Here is a 13,548-nt window from a genome sequence, read left to right on the forward strand (position 1 = left end):
AACAAATTCAATAAAGTTTCGAAGAAGAGGAAGTATTAGTTGGGGTCAAGATTAAAGTGGCATTTATTTGTAAATAAAATACAGCTTTTTGAACGACCTAGAAGAAAGACTATTAGAGGAAAAATCTGAAGACAAGCTTGTTTTCATTACATTGTATGCTTATTTATAAAGTAGAGATTTCTAAGTTTTATTCTAAACTATCTATAACATCAAAAATAATATAATACAACATTTCAGGCTGCAGTATAAGTCAAAACTGTCATGAAAATATCAAACCAATTGCTTCTAGAATTTTAAAAGGGTTTTGGAAAACACAAAGTCATTCACTAATGTATACATGCAAAAAGTGTTTTCAAGGATTTCCTTAGAGTTACTAAAAATAACTTTCCTGGGCAGCTTTCACAGGGTCACCAGATAGAAGGTCTAAAACCCATCGTCTTATAGTATCAATCAAATAAAAGAAATAAAAAATGTGTTCTAAAAACTCTATAACTTACATTTTAAACAAAAAGTTGAATATTGGAAGTAGAATATATTCTATGAATGTGAGGTCCTTTAAAAGCTGATTTCTGAAATTCTTCTGACAGGTAAAAAAATTATGACAAAAAATATCTGTTCGTTTTTATTTTTCTATTTTACAGCCAGCATTTAGGCAACTGTATGATTTCTGTTCTTCACATATTTTCAAGTGCTCAAAGCACATAATTAGATAGTCTCATTATGTAATGGTAATTGACGATTAGAAAAACTAACCAATTTGTAATGCAAAACCGAACCGACATTGATTCTTGACATGGTTTAACATTCCACTTAATACAAAAGAAAATGGTAATGGGTGTAATCTTTTCTCGAATATACCAGCAACAGTCCAGTTAGTATCAACCAAACCACGATAAGTAACATTAGCTTTAGGAACATCCACTTGGTAACCTAAACTTACGCAAGAGTCTTGCATCCGTGAACTATATTCATAATCAACTCCAACCTGTATATTATCGTTTGCTTTATGATAATAAGAAACATGCCAGCCTCCTGGGTTTATCTGAGCAGCTCCTATCCATTTTTCTTGTGTATATTTTCCTGCTACTGAAAGAGTAGCTGATTCTTGGCCTTGTCCATAATGATAAAGTATTTCGGCACCAAGATCTAAACTTTTTGTCAGACGTTGTAAGTAATGACCAACAATTATACCAGACTCATTAATTACATCAATATTTCCAAGGGTACAGGTGGCTGTGAAATCATCACCTCGATAATCAGCATCAAATTGTACCATGGCTAATTCTTGTTTTTGACTCTATAATTATATAGAAGATTTTTAACAGGTTTCATGTTTTTTAATGTGAAAATTCTATGTGTCGACCATTAAAAGTAAATGTCACTCGATAGTATGTTAATTTAGAATATTTTGAGAGTACAAAATCAAAGAGTAATTGCAAGAAATGACCACAAAAATCATTTAAAAAGATAAATACTTATCAAAAAAGCTATTTATACCTGGACAACACATTTTCCTTTTATTCTTTGAGAAAACTGATGAATGATTTGCGCACTCAAACTTCCGCTGTTGTCAATATCTCCAAGAATGACTGGATAAGCCTGAAAGATGCCATTGTGAAATTTTAAGTCAGTATTTTGATTGAACGATACTTGATTAATATTTTTTTCTAAAACAAAACCCTTAGAACCAGTGAGTAATAAGGCACCTAATAAGCCCTCTCAGGCAATTTTCTAGAAAAAAAAGGAAGCGTCAGCTTGGAACCAAAAAGGGCACTTTTTCTGGTGATTTTCTAACAAAAAGGCAATTTTTGCTACTAATTTCAACATATTTTTAACTTTTTGTTGGGGCAGCGTCCGATAATCGGACCTTTAAAAGGCATAAAAAATGGCCTGGTTCAACTTCCTGAACTCTTTTTGTATTGTTTCCAAACTCCATTATCTAAATTCCTTATTGGACACAATCAAGTGTTATTCTATATTACAGAAAAAAACAATAAAAAGGACAATCAATTCATCATCATTGAAAGATGGCAAATGACTGCTATTTCATATGTCAACAAAAACATTTCATACAAAATTTAAACAAGACTAACTTCCGATGGACTTGTCTGTGATCCACCAACATAGGTAGCACCAAAGTGATATGATGATCCTTGTGGAGCTGACGTCAAATTTAGTGTGTGACTGACTTGGAAATGATTACTTAAGCCTTTGTTGATTGCAAGTCGAAACCCATCAAATGGGACAGGGAAAAGTTCTGAAAGAGAGAAAGATTTTTGAAAAGGAAAATTTGTCTCAGTAGGATCCCCAAAATTTGAGTAATGTCTTAATTAAGTACCTCATGCCTGGTGTTTTTTCAATTGCCCAATGGATTTCAATGGAGTTCAATGAAGCTCAATCGGTGCAATCAATTGGTCAAGTTTGGTTAAAGTAGAAAAGGAAATGGGTATTAACAGGCTTTTCTCACCGACCCCCCTAGAAATTTGGTTAAAGTTAACCCCAAGAATTAGTGGGAGTAAGACCAAAATAAACAAGTGATACTTTTATGGACCTACCTGGTTATGCATTTAACACATCAAAAGTAAGCCCTCATGAGCAAAAAAACATCTATCTCTTAAAAAATATTGAGTAATTTGACTAAGAACATTAATGTATGCTTATTAATAGTGATTCTTATAAATAAACATGTGTTTTTTGAGCCAACAAAAATTTTTTGCAAAAATCTGCTTGAGCCATCTTTTACCTATGATGGTACCCTACTTTCATACAAAAAATCAGAAAAAATTAATGATCCAACTTTTCACGAAGTCCAAAAAACCTGTTTTTTAGCCCAAATTAGCCCAAAAAATTGTTTTCCCGAAAATCGAGCTCCGTCACTTTTTGGCCATCACCATTTTGCACCTTTGTACCAAAAATCAAAAGATTCCTATGATTCAATCCTGAGAAAAGTTGGTAACAGACGAACGAAAGAACGGACGAACGGACGAACACAGATTAATTTATAGGACCTCTACCCCACCGGGGTAGGTCCAAAAAGCAACATGTTGAATGGACCTACCTGATAGAGGTAGGCTAAAACATGCTGGATGATGATGACAAATGTTTCAAAAGGAAAAGGAAAAAAACACCAAGGCACATTCAAAATGATTTTTGAAAATCAAGCTAAGTTTTAAACATAAACAATCTTTTCTTTGTTGTAAGGAAAACTCAACAAAATCTGATAAAGCAATTTTAACAAAACCCCCGGTATTTGGCCCAAATTTGCCAATTTTTGTTGTTGAAAATCTTGAAGTCATAATTTAAGGATTACCAGTTTGAGTTTGATCAGGAAACCCATCCTGTATTTTTTATAATCTGATACAAACAGGACAGGTTCGAGCTGTGAGACATATTTCTGTAGGAAATGTAAGAAATTTTATTTTATTTTTATTTGTCCTCATTATATAGTTCAGCTTTCAAAATGGCTTTTCATTAAATATGTTTTGACATTTTTAAAATGAGTTTGGTCTGGGAAATCCTCTTAATAACTGAGATTTACACGCGTAATTATAAACATGGCAATCAAAATTGTAGAATTTTTTGAAGGGTGCAATTACATGCTTATCACTATTTGAATGGGTGCTAAGCCTGGCTAAGCATGTACCGTCAAGTGCTCCAACTTGGGACTATTTGACAAAACATGGAACGGCAATTCGGCCACCATTTCACCGAACCTCCAAAGTCATTTGATTTGAGTTAAAAAACTGCGTATTAAAAATTACACGATTTCTCTTTCGATTTTACAGTAAGTGAAAATACAGACCAGATATGCAACAGTCTCATGTTTCGTCCGATCGCCCCAAGTTTAAAGCAGTTGACGGTGTCCCTCAACTAGTCTATCATTTAAAAATACTTTATTGCTTCAGATCGCTTCGGTAAAATCAGAAAGCCTTGGACTACTATCTTACTCAAAATTTATCGTAGAAAATGATTGTGTTAAAAACTTTTGCCAGGTTGACCATGTATTCGCCCGATTTGAAAAATCTGAACCCTCTATAACCTGCTAAAGCAATCTCGACCTGGACTGGATCATAACCGAGCAATTGCACACAGCAGGCGTAAATTTTAACTGTGTAACTGCGCGCTCTTACAGACTTGAGAGAGGATTTCTCAGACTGAGAAATTTCGACTGACCTAGTCAGTTCAATGGGAAATTAGAAAAAAATTCACAGAACTAAAAAATTGATATAGATATAGAAGATATAGAAGAGAAATTGAATAAAAAGTATGGGAGGTCGTCAGTAGTCCGACACTTTCTAGTCCGACAGTAAAAATTGCCGACGTTGGATTTGACAAATACGTCAGTATTCCGACAACAATTTTGTCCGACAACGAGTCAAAAAAACATATAAAACGAAATATGAATCGCCAAAGAGGAGGCACATCTTTTATAAGCAACCACGTGCTTATAAAAATCCAAAGTTCTGACTTTGAGGTTGGGGCCCTAAACCCGACTTTTCTTAAATTTTGGGAAGCTTATTAGGATTAGGCTTTCAAGAGTCAAGAAATTGGATTAAGCTGTTTTTACAACCCTTTTTGGGGAGGGGTGCTTATAACCCTTATAGCATAATTCTGAACACGCAAAAAGGGACCCTTAAAGGCAGTGCATTCTTCTTGCTATAAATTATCTTTACGCAAATTTCATTGGTCCTTTATTTCTAATTATGTCAAAATGCCACCAAAATGAACTTTTATTAATATTATTCTCCAGTGAAAACCCTTTATTCAGCATTCGACACTCTAAAATCTTTCGTTTTCGGACAAAAGTGGCGTCGGAAAAAAAGACTTCTAAATTGTAAATTTATGTTTTAGATTCGGACTATTTTACTGTCGGACTAGAAAGTGTCAGACTATTGACATGCACCCAAAAGTATATACCTTTGCACTTTTTGTGCAAGTCTTCGAAAACACCGGGATTGTTGCTGACAGCAGTCAAGATAGATTGACTAGTTGGTGGAGACTGTGGAGCAGGGTCAACTGGAGGAGGAGCCATCCCTTCAGCAGCGTATAATGTGTAAGTATTGCCCATCTTATGTTGAATATAAAACGATAAAAAATTAAAAATTTGGTGGCTTTCCTACCAAAACAGCCTGCCGTCCGCAACTCCTTGCTTGCGTGAGAACTTCGACTGTTTCAATGTAGGCACGCACCAAAATTCTACGGCCTACGACATTGTGTAAAAAGTTTCGTGCGTCGTGTTACATCGACAGTTATAAAAGTTTCGGCTCACGTGGTGTCGAGATAAGATGAGCGCTGCAGCGGCGGATGTAGAAGAACATCAATTTACCCCCCATCATCGCTGGTGTCAGGAGGGAGGGGTACCTGCTTTTTGCAAAAAAAATTTCCGTAAGCGACCCAAGACCTGAATTAACGGCCCAAGACCTGCGAAACTTTGTGACTTTGGAACTTGCTTTTTTGAATTCTTGCCCTGATTTTAGAATTCATGTCGCCCCTTAAGGGTCCTAATTAATAAGGGTCTGAAGGGTACCTTTTCCAAAATGTTTAAAATGCACTGTAAGGGTCGGAAAACTAGAGATGCACTGTAAGGGTAGAAAAATTCTTGAAAAAAATTCTTGAAAAATCTAGATATTTTGACCAAAAATGCTAGAATTTGGACCATTTTTTCGAAAGGGATCGAAAATTTCGAGGAAAATTTGGGAAAAATGCACTCTAAGGGTATGATTTTCACTGATTTTTGTACTGTAAGGGTGCAATTTTTTGCATAATACAGTTAATTGGTAACTTCTTTACAATCCAGATAATTTACAATTTTTTTTTTTGTATAATATAGCATTATAATGAAAATCTAACTGCGTCGAAATATATTGAGATTTTTAACGTTTTTTCAGAATTTAAAGTTCCGGCGAGAATTGCTATTTTAGCACTTTCACTTTCTTTATTGAATATTTCGATTTTAGAGGGGTTTGGTGGCTTCTAGGCTATATTCCAAGCCTTATTCGAGAAAATTTGAGCTTTTAAACCTTTAAATCGATCCTGAGATCCTAAGGTCGTAAGTCTTAAGTCTCATGTTAAAACTCAGAGTTAGAACTCTATCTACTTTCCAAGTGTAAGGCGCTTAAAAATCATTTGTGGTGTTTGAAATTTTGCCGGGAACTCCCTTTTGTCTCAACTATTTAGTTCATGATTGTAACAAGTGTCAAATTTTATTTCTGATTCAGTGGTTTAGGGTATCTTAGCAGTCGATTTTCAAAAATTTTCTAGTCGGCACCAACCATGGTGCGGCCTGTTTTTCCCTTTTCCATTCATCAAAGATATATCTACTCTTCTCCACTAATATAAATAATATAATACATAAAGATTAAGAAACGTTGTATTTCTTTTCAATACTTAAAGTTTCTTGCTTTCGCATTCATCAGTTGATTAGAAATAACTATCAAAACAAAATTCCACGTTTATTTAAAAAATTCAATACAGCGTCTTCATATAAAAAAAATTGACGTCAATCTTTGGAATCGAAGTTTTCAAGTAGGTGTTTGTTTATGTGCCGGCATTTTGAGATAAGTTCAGATCTAGAGTTCAATAAATTGTCTTTACGCAAAGAGATTTCAAATTTTTCGTTCAAACTAAGGTCACATTTCAGGCTGCTTCTGTTGAACGGTTTGCACTTTCTTACAATTCGCCATGTAACTTTAGGGTTGGTCTGGTTACGAGAATGCCGCCAAAATTCGTTCGAGAGCTCGGTTTCATTTTCGTATCTGGCGTGGTTGAACGATTTCTTGTGGTTCGCATATCGCTTTTTTTTGAAGGTTTGTTTCTGCGAGACCGATGTAAATTTTTGGTGGTAATTCTCGTCGTCTGTTGTCAGTGTGGCTTCGTAAACAGTGTTTTTAGCTAAGCAGTTTACCGTTCATGGGGCATTGATTTTTGACGATGCAGTTGCATGTTTTTTTTTTGGTGGTTGTACGATGTCTTGCTTTTTGAGTACTGCTTTGTTATGCCCATCGATGATGGCTTTCATGTTGGTCGTGCAGCTATAGCTAACTTTGACTGTATTTCGATTGAACAGCTTGTGGTGTTTATGATGACGAGGAAAGTGTTTGTCGATCAACTTCAAGAACTTTTGTGCGATATTTGTTTCGACCGATTTGCTGAAGGGAGGGTTAAACCAAATGACGTTGCGTTTTCTTTGGCGTGTTTGTGGTCTGTTCACTGTTGGTGTGAAGGTTAAATTGGTTTCATAGCCGGCGTCTTTCAAAGCCTTTTCGTAAATGGGCTTTGCTTCATTGAAGATTTGTTCATTGGACGAATGCTCCGATAAGCGTTTTTCAATTGTTTTTGGCAGTTGTTGGATGATATTTGGTGGGTGGTTAGATTGGGTGTTGATGTACTGTAAGTTGTTATCTGGTTTATGGTAAGGTCGGAATGTACCATCGTTTAAATTGAACGTAACATCAAGGTAATCGACAACCTTTTTATTGCATTCGATCACAATGTCTAAATCGAAGTCTTTGAAAGTTTTTGTTATTTTCTTTTTGATTCTTTCGGATTTTGAACCATTTTTGCCGGTTTCGAAAACGCCTAATCCATTGTCGCGGTAGAGACCAATATCGTTTTTGTCATATTGTTGGCTGAGTTTGTGCTGTAGGAATGTCCCAACAAGCTCGCACACTTCTGCGCCGTCATACGCACCCATTGTTACATCAAACAGCTGACCTCCCTTCTTAACCCATGGTTCGTCGTTGCTGAATAGCAGAGACTGTCGTGCATGGTTGATGATTACTGTTTACGAAGCCACACTGACAACAGACGACGAGAATTTACCACCAAAAATTTACATCGGTCTCGCAGAAACAACCTTCAAATAGCGATATGCGAACCACAAGAAATCGTTCAACCACGCCAGATACGAAAATGAAACCGAGCTCTCAAACGAATTTTGGCGGCATTCTCGTAACCAGACCAACCCTAAAGTTACATGGCGAATTGTAAGAAAGTGCAAACCGTTCAACAGAAGCAGCCTGAAATGTGACCTTTGTTTGAGCGAAAAATTTGAAATCTCTTTGCGTAAAGACAATTTATTGAACTCTAGATCTGAACTTATCTCAAAATGCCGGCACATAAACAAACACCTACTTGAAAACTTCGATTCTAAAGATTGACGTCAATTTTTTTTATATGAAGACGCTGTATTGAATTTTTTTTTAAATAAACGTGGAATTTTGTTTTGATAGTTATTTCTAATCAAATGATGAATGCGAAAGCAAGAAACTTTAAGTATTGAAAAGAAATACAACGTTTCTTAATCTTTATGTATCAAGCTCTACTTATGTATTGAGCACTCTTAATTGTGCAGAGAAACACAAGTAGTAAATAATATAATAAATATTAATATATAAATATTTCCTTCCTCATTATGCCTTGGCAAATGAATTAGTAAAAGTTTAGAAACTGGTGGGCGGTGGGGGCACCACTTTAGAAAATTGGGGGGGGGGGGCGCCATTTAAAAAAATTGACTTTGGCCCCTCCAGAAAAATGTCTCCCTCACTCAAGGTAAATGACTTACCATACTTGCGAACCTTGGGTATATTTTTAAAGCTTCTCTTGTGCACTGTAAAGGTTGAAATCAGCAAAGAAGCTTGGTACTCACTTGTTGAAAAAGTGGCGTTTAACACTAAACGCCGGCGTATAACTTTATACACGCGCGTTTAAAACCATAAGATCTCTAGTGAGTACACTCAATAAACGCCGGCGTTTAATTTATACGCCTGCGTTTAATGTTAAACACCGGCGTTTATCGAACTTAGAAAAAAAATATCTAAACGCGCATTACATTCGATTTCGTTTCACTTTTTCCCTCTTTCTCTATCTCTCTTTGCTAAAAAGCTCCCAGCGAGTACCATGTGAGTACATAGATGATCTGAAAAGTTAAGTGCGTGCGTTAAGTGTTAAACGCCACTTTTTTCGACAAGTGAGTACCAAGCTTAAGGGTGTGAAATTCCAAAAATCTGACCATATTTTACCTGAGAATGGTAAAAAAAATTCAAGAAAATATGCACCGTGAGGGTCGATTTTTCGCTCATATCTTCATAAATTTTGCAAAATTTTCTCTGCACTGCAAGGGTCCGGTTTCAAAGGCCTAATTTTGGGCCGCACGTATATGGTTGTTTTTTAATCGAGTGCCTCCCCTCCCTGGAGTGCCTGCCCCGATATTAAATTTAGCGATTTTAAAATCGGAAATATTAGTTACATGTTTACCCAATTGATCTTCTACATTTTTAAAGATTAAAGTTTGTCCAAAGGAAAAATAAAGGTTGAATGAGGAAAATACAACTTAATTGATTGCATTTGAATTTTCGGGTTTCGCGATATTTTATAATTACGATTTGAAATTTTGCGTGGACTTATTTGCGCGAAATAGCATGTTCCGCGAAAAATGGCCGAAATTCGCGAAAATTAATCCACTTAGGATAACCATGGCAAACGAATAGCCCTTGGCACTCAACAAGTATTGATATGGTATCAGGCGTGATCGCAGTAAATTTCTCAAAGATATAGGGACGAGATGGAGTTTTTACAAGCTCTTAGTTTTGATTACGTTGGTCGTTAACCAGTAATAGAACAGTTTTGTTACTTTTTCTAAAGAAAGCGTCATTTTTATTACTTCAAATGACCAATTATTAAAGTATCTTACAAAAACTCCATATTCATCTGCAAAAATAGGAGCTAGAATGCTTAAACAACGCTGGGTAAAATTTATTTCGCTTAGCACTCTTTATACAAAGGGAAACACAAAATTAAAGCCAAATGTGAATTTTGAAAATGGTAGTGTTTTTCAAATTCATTCAAAGTTAAAAGTTTAAAAAATGTTTAAAAAATAAATAAATTATTATTAATAATGGTGTATGGTGTATTTGTATGCGTTACAGAAAAATAACATGATAATAATGTAGCAAAATAAAAAACATCCAGCAACCTTTTTTTGAATATCTGCTATTCACGTATATTCTACCTAGAAATTTCGATCTGTTGGTCTAAGAGTCTCAAAAATTTTGATCCGCTGTACTTTGTCTGCACCCCTGTCTCACTGTCTCAAAACATTTGATCTGCAGTTCTTGGGTTTATACCCCTGTCTCACTGTCTCAAAAAATTTGATCTGCTGTTCATGGGTTTGTACCCGTCTCAATGTCTAGAAAATATTATCTGCTGTTCTTCAAAAATATCATGTATCCAGTCTCATGAAAATAACAAAACGAAACAGCAGATGATAAAATATTCATTAAAAAGTTATTGCCTAGAAAAATCTATCTGCTGTTCACCGATGACGTCATTACCTAGAAAATGCTATTTGCTGGTCACTGATCCGTCACTGATGACGTTATCTCCTGCAATAGAACAACAGATGTTTTGAAGTAAATTGACCCTCCTAGAAAATGAGACCCGCTGTTCACTTTTTCATAAAAAACCGTCTCATAGCAAAGAACAGCAGATATTTCGTAAAAATGGCTCTTCGAATGCTTCTGACTTAAAAGGAATGCGGCAAATAGCTTTTAGAATATGTACGTGACAATGTACTTAGAATCTGTAATCTGAATCTGGTGGACCATTTCCTAACCATGATGAAATGTTGAATAATAAACTCCAGAGTCAAAACAACGACAATAAAATATTAAAGTATATACTTTTAGTAATTGTGCATCTATTGCGTTTTTGTCTGTAGTTTTCATCGTGGTTAAGAAATAGAGCGAATATAAGACAATTCTATAGGTCTTGTGTTTTCAGAAAGAAAACAGGAATTGCTTCCTCTAAAAAAACAACGTTTATTAAGAACTCGAGAGGTTTAGCTTTAAAAAGAGGTTTAGCTTTAAAATGAGGCTTCGCTATAACTTTGTGACATGAACAACCAATTTTATCAAGTCACCATGTATATCAATAGGCAAGTCTCTATGCGCAAAATATTTCACACCATAAGCTTCTCCTTCCTCTCTTAAAGGTTTCACAAAACGAGTTTTTAAATGTTCTTGGTCTTGCTTGCAATTGATTGCCATTTTATGTTTGCATTTCTCATTTATGATCAGTGAAATTTTAATCAGTCCAAAAATCATCGGCCATTGTAAACTATCGTCTAATGGTCCCTTCATGATTTGAAAATAAACTGACATGTGAGTCCCTTGAACAGCGTTCCGACCGTTCAAATAAACTTTTAATCGTGCCCTGTAACCATTTAAATAATAAAACGTCTCCGAATATATGAAATCGTTTTGTTGTTTAGAATTCGTTAGTCTTGCTTTGAAATTCTCAATGACGAATTCATAAGGGCAACGTGGAAAAAACATGACTGAAAGACTTTTAACTTCAACCAGTAGACTTGATATAACATTATTCTGTTGTGATATTGTCTCTTGATGTTGAGCGATTTCAATCTCATGTTCTCTGATTTGATTTTCCTGTCGCATAATCTTTTCCATTTGTAATGAGAAATGATCATCTATATCTTCTTTTAAATGAGTGCACAGTTGCTGCCGATTACCCTACGTGTAGAGGATGGGAGACAAATACAGAATAAATAATCTAGTTGAGCACTAGAGTCCATGGAGATTTGGTTGAAGAATGTTGGGCATGTGCAGATCAGTCTTACGAAAACTATGCCTTAGGAAATAGAATTTTAGTCAAGACAGACAGAGAAAGTGACATTAAGAGAGCCGATTTTGAATAGACTATTTTGTTTTGAGTTTTAATTTCTTTTGTAACCCTTAGATGAGAGAGACTCGTGTACTTATGTAGAAAATAATTCAGTTATGAAAGTCCATGGGTCTTGTGTCAAATAAGTCAAATAAACGCTTCAATAGTTGAACAATGTCTTTTCCCGCCATCTCTTATCGTTAACTCAAAAGTGAGTACAGAGAATTGTATGCTCAATTCAATGATACTGTGAAACGTCAACAGCTAAGACACACAATCACATTCAAAAGACATGGACTAATTTTGAAACCAAAGCATTAACTAATCTTGTATACCTGAAATTTACATCCTAATGCCTGATATTTGCATGGGAATATTGCATGCGGACACGACTTCAAATGTCCCTATAAAATAAAAGCATTTCAATACAATGACTGTAATACAATTGGAGCTGCTGCTAACAAGCAATGATTTATCTCTGTCCAAAGACACAAGAAGGGTTAAAAAGAAAAAGAACTATGGATTTTTAGGACATTGACTGCCTTTGATCGAGTAAAATTGTGCTTCATAACAATTAGCAAGTCCTAACAAGGGGGTCCTTGAAATGTTAAAAAAGAACAATAAAGATTGCATATATTACCTGCCAAAGCTTCATAATTTTATAATGTATTGAAATGAAAGAATTTAGAAATTGATATGAAAGTTCTTTACCTCAAGAGTGCGCAATTCACCAGTCCAATTACAGGATAAATCGAAACTTGTGCATTTGACTTGAAGATTTAATATTTCCCTCTCCTTGCCGATATCAGCAAATACCTAAGGAACCAAATTAAAATTGATGGATTTAGATAGATTTAGTACAGCAAGTAAGTTATCATTAAAATGTACTTAATGTTGCTATAGTTGCATGAATACTAAGAAAAAGTGAATATTATACCTTAACAGACTGTCGATCGCTTGGACAAACTAGTTCATTGTCCAACCTGAAAGATATAAACGAACTAGATTATAAAAACAAAAATTTTTGAAGAGATCTTAGTTACTTGTTTGCTATTTAAAAATTTTCAGGAAGAAAAGCTCTCTTAGACAAATGTACGTGAAAAAAATAGAAAATCACAGCAAAGCAAAACTTGTCTTAGCTCTTCGTAGGAGGGTTAGCAGAATCATTAAATCTAGAATTGTTGAAGTGAGAAAATAATATCTTTCGAATCTGTTCGAATACAAAAGATAATGAAAACCATTCAATTCAATTATTATTATGAAATAGTTATCGGATTTCTGAAAGCCTTCTTTGACTCACCCAAAACCAGGAACTCTTTCGATACAGCTCTTACAAAATCTATGACCACAAGGGTTTGCTTGAAGTGGCTCTTTCAAAATCAGTAAGCAAATGGCACATTTGATGTCATCTAGATTTGCAGACAAACTCTCTGCAAACTCGACATCATAACCACCTGTTGTGTCAGACATTCCATTCATTTTTGAGTTTTTGCTGAAAAAAATAACAAAGCTTTAGTCTATTAGTATCATAAATAGAAGTTAAGAGCCAACGACTTGTTGCTCGATTTACTAACCAACAACCTATAAATTCAATATTCATAATGTGTGTACCTCAGGCTTTTAAAGGCAGATTGCTCTAAAACTACTGAGAGATCTCATTTCGCTTCTGATTGAATATATATTTTGCATCTATTACTGGCGTTGCATTGATTATGCATTTATTTTTTAAGTGACTTTGTCTTCAAAGTTCACGGGAAAATGAAACATTTGGTTTGACATCAACAAAAGTTGTGTGACTTCTGGAGTTCCTACCCCCACCCAAGAAAAAATCTAAATCGTGTCCTTGTCCTATACTTTGTATATACCCCC

At 35.0% G+C, this 13,548-nt stretch overlaps 2 protein-coding genes across 2 annotated transcripts; both read right to left on the bottom strand.

Annotated features, from left to right (window-relative positions):
* Positions 1-112: 112 nt before the first annotated feature.
* Positions 113-5,169, bottom strand: LOC136820899 (mitochondrial import receptor subunit TOM40 homolog). The gene is made up of 4 exons (XM_067077135.1): positions 4,918-5,169; positions 2,094-2,257; positions 1,498-1,599; positions 113-1,297 (listed from the first exon to the last, which is right to left on the bottom strand). The coding sequence occupies exons 1-4, from the start codon at positions 5,066-5,068 to the stop codon at positions 749-751; spliced, it is 966 nt and encodes a 321-aa protein (XP_066933236.1). The 5' UTR covers positions 5,069-5,169; the 3' UTR covers positions 113-748.
* Positions 5,170-9,807: 4,638 nt separating this feature from the next.
* On the bottom strand, positions 9,808-13,172 carry LOC136820852 (TNF receptor-associated factor 4-like). The gene is made up of 5 exons (XM_067077089.1): positions 12,980-13,172; positions 12,617-12,662; positions 12,391-12,495; positions 12,015-12,083; positions 9,808-11,528 (listed from the first exon to the last, which is right to left on the bottom strand). Exons 1-5 carry the CDS (start codon positions 13,156-13,158, stop codon positions 10,878-10,880), a joined length of 1,050 nt encoding a protein of 349 aa, XP_066933190.1. The 5' UTR covers positions 13,159-13,172; the 3' UTR covers positions 9,808-10,877.
* Positions 13,173-13,548: the final 376 nt, after the last annotated feature.

Source organism: Clytia hemisphaerica, unplaced genomic scaffold, assembly GCF_902728285.1.
Source record: "Clytia hemisphaerica strain Z4C2 unplaced genomic scaffold, Clytia hemisphaerica genome assembly, whole genome shotgun sequence".
NCBI classification, from domain to species: domain Eukaryota; kingdom Metazoa; phylum Cnidaria; class Hydrozoa; order Leptothecata; family Clytiidae; genus Clytia; species Clytia hemisphaerica.

Coding starts and splice junctions, on each gene's coding strand:
- LOC136820899 (XM_067077135.1), bottom strand. CDS start 5,068: ATGGGCAATACTTACACATTATACGCTGCTGAAGGGATGGCTCCTCCT. Junction 1,600..2,093: donor CACAGACAAGTCCATCGGAA/GTTAGTCTTGTT, acceptor GGCATCTTTCAG/GCTTATCCAGTCATTCTTGG. Junction 1,298..1,497: donor AAGGAAAATGTGTTGTCCAG/GTATAAATAGCT, acceptor ATATAATTATAG/AGTCAAAAACAAGAATTAGC.
- LOC136820852 (XM_067077089.1), bottom strand. CDS start 13,158: ATGAATGGAATGTCTGACACAACAGGTGGTTATGATGTCGAGTTTGCA. Junction 12,663..12,979: donor GAAAGAGTTCCTGGTTTTGG/GTGAGTCAAAGA, acceptor TATATCTTTCAG/GTTGGACAATGAACTAGTTT. Junction 12,084..12,390: donor GTGAATTGCGCACTCTTGAG/GTAAAGAACTTT, acceptor TTTATTTTATAG/GGACATTTGAAGTCGTGTCC.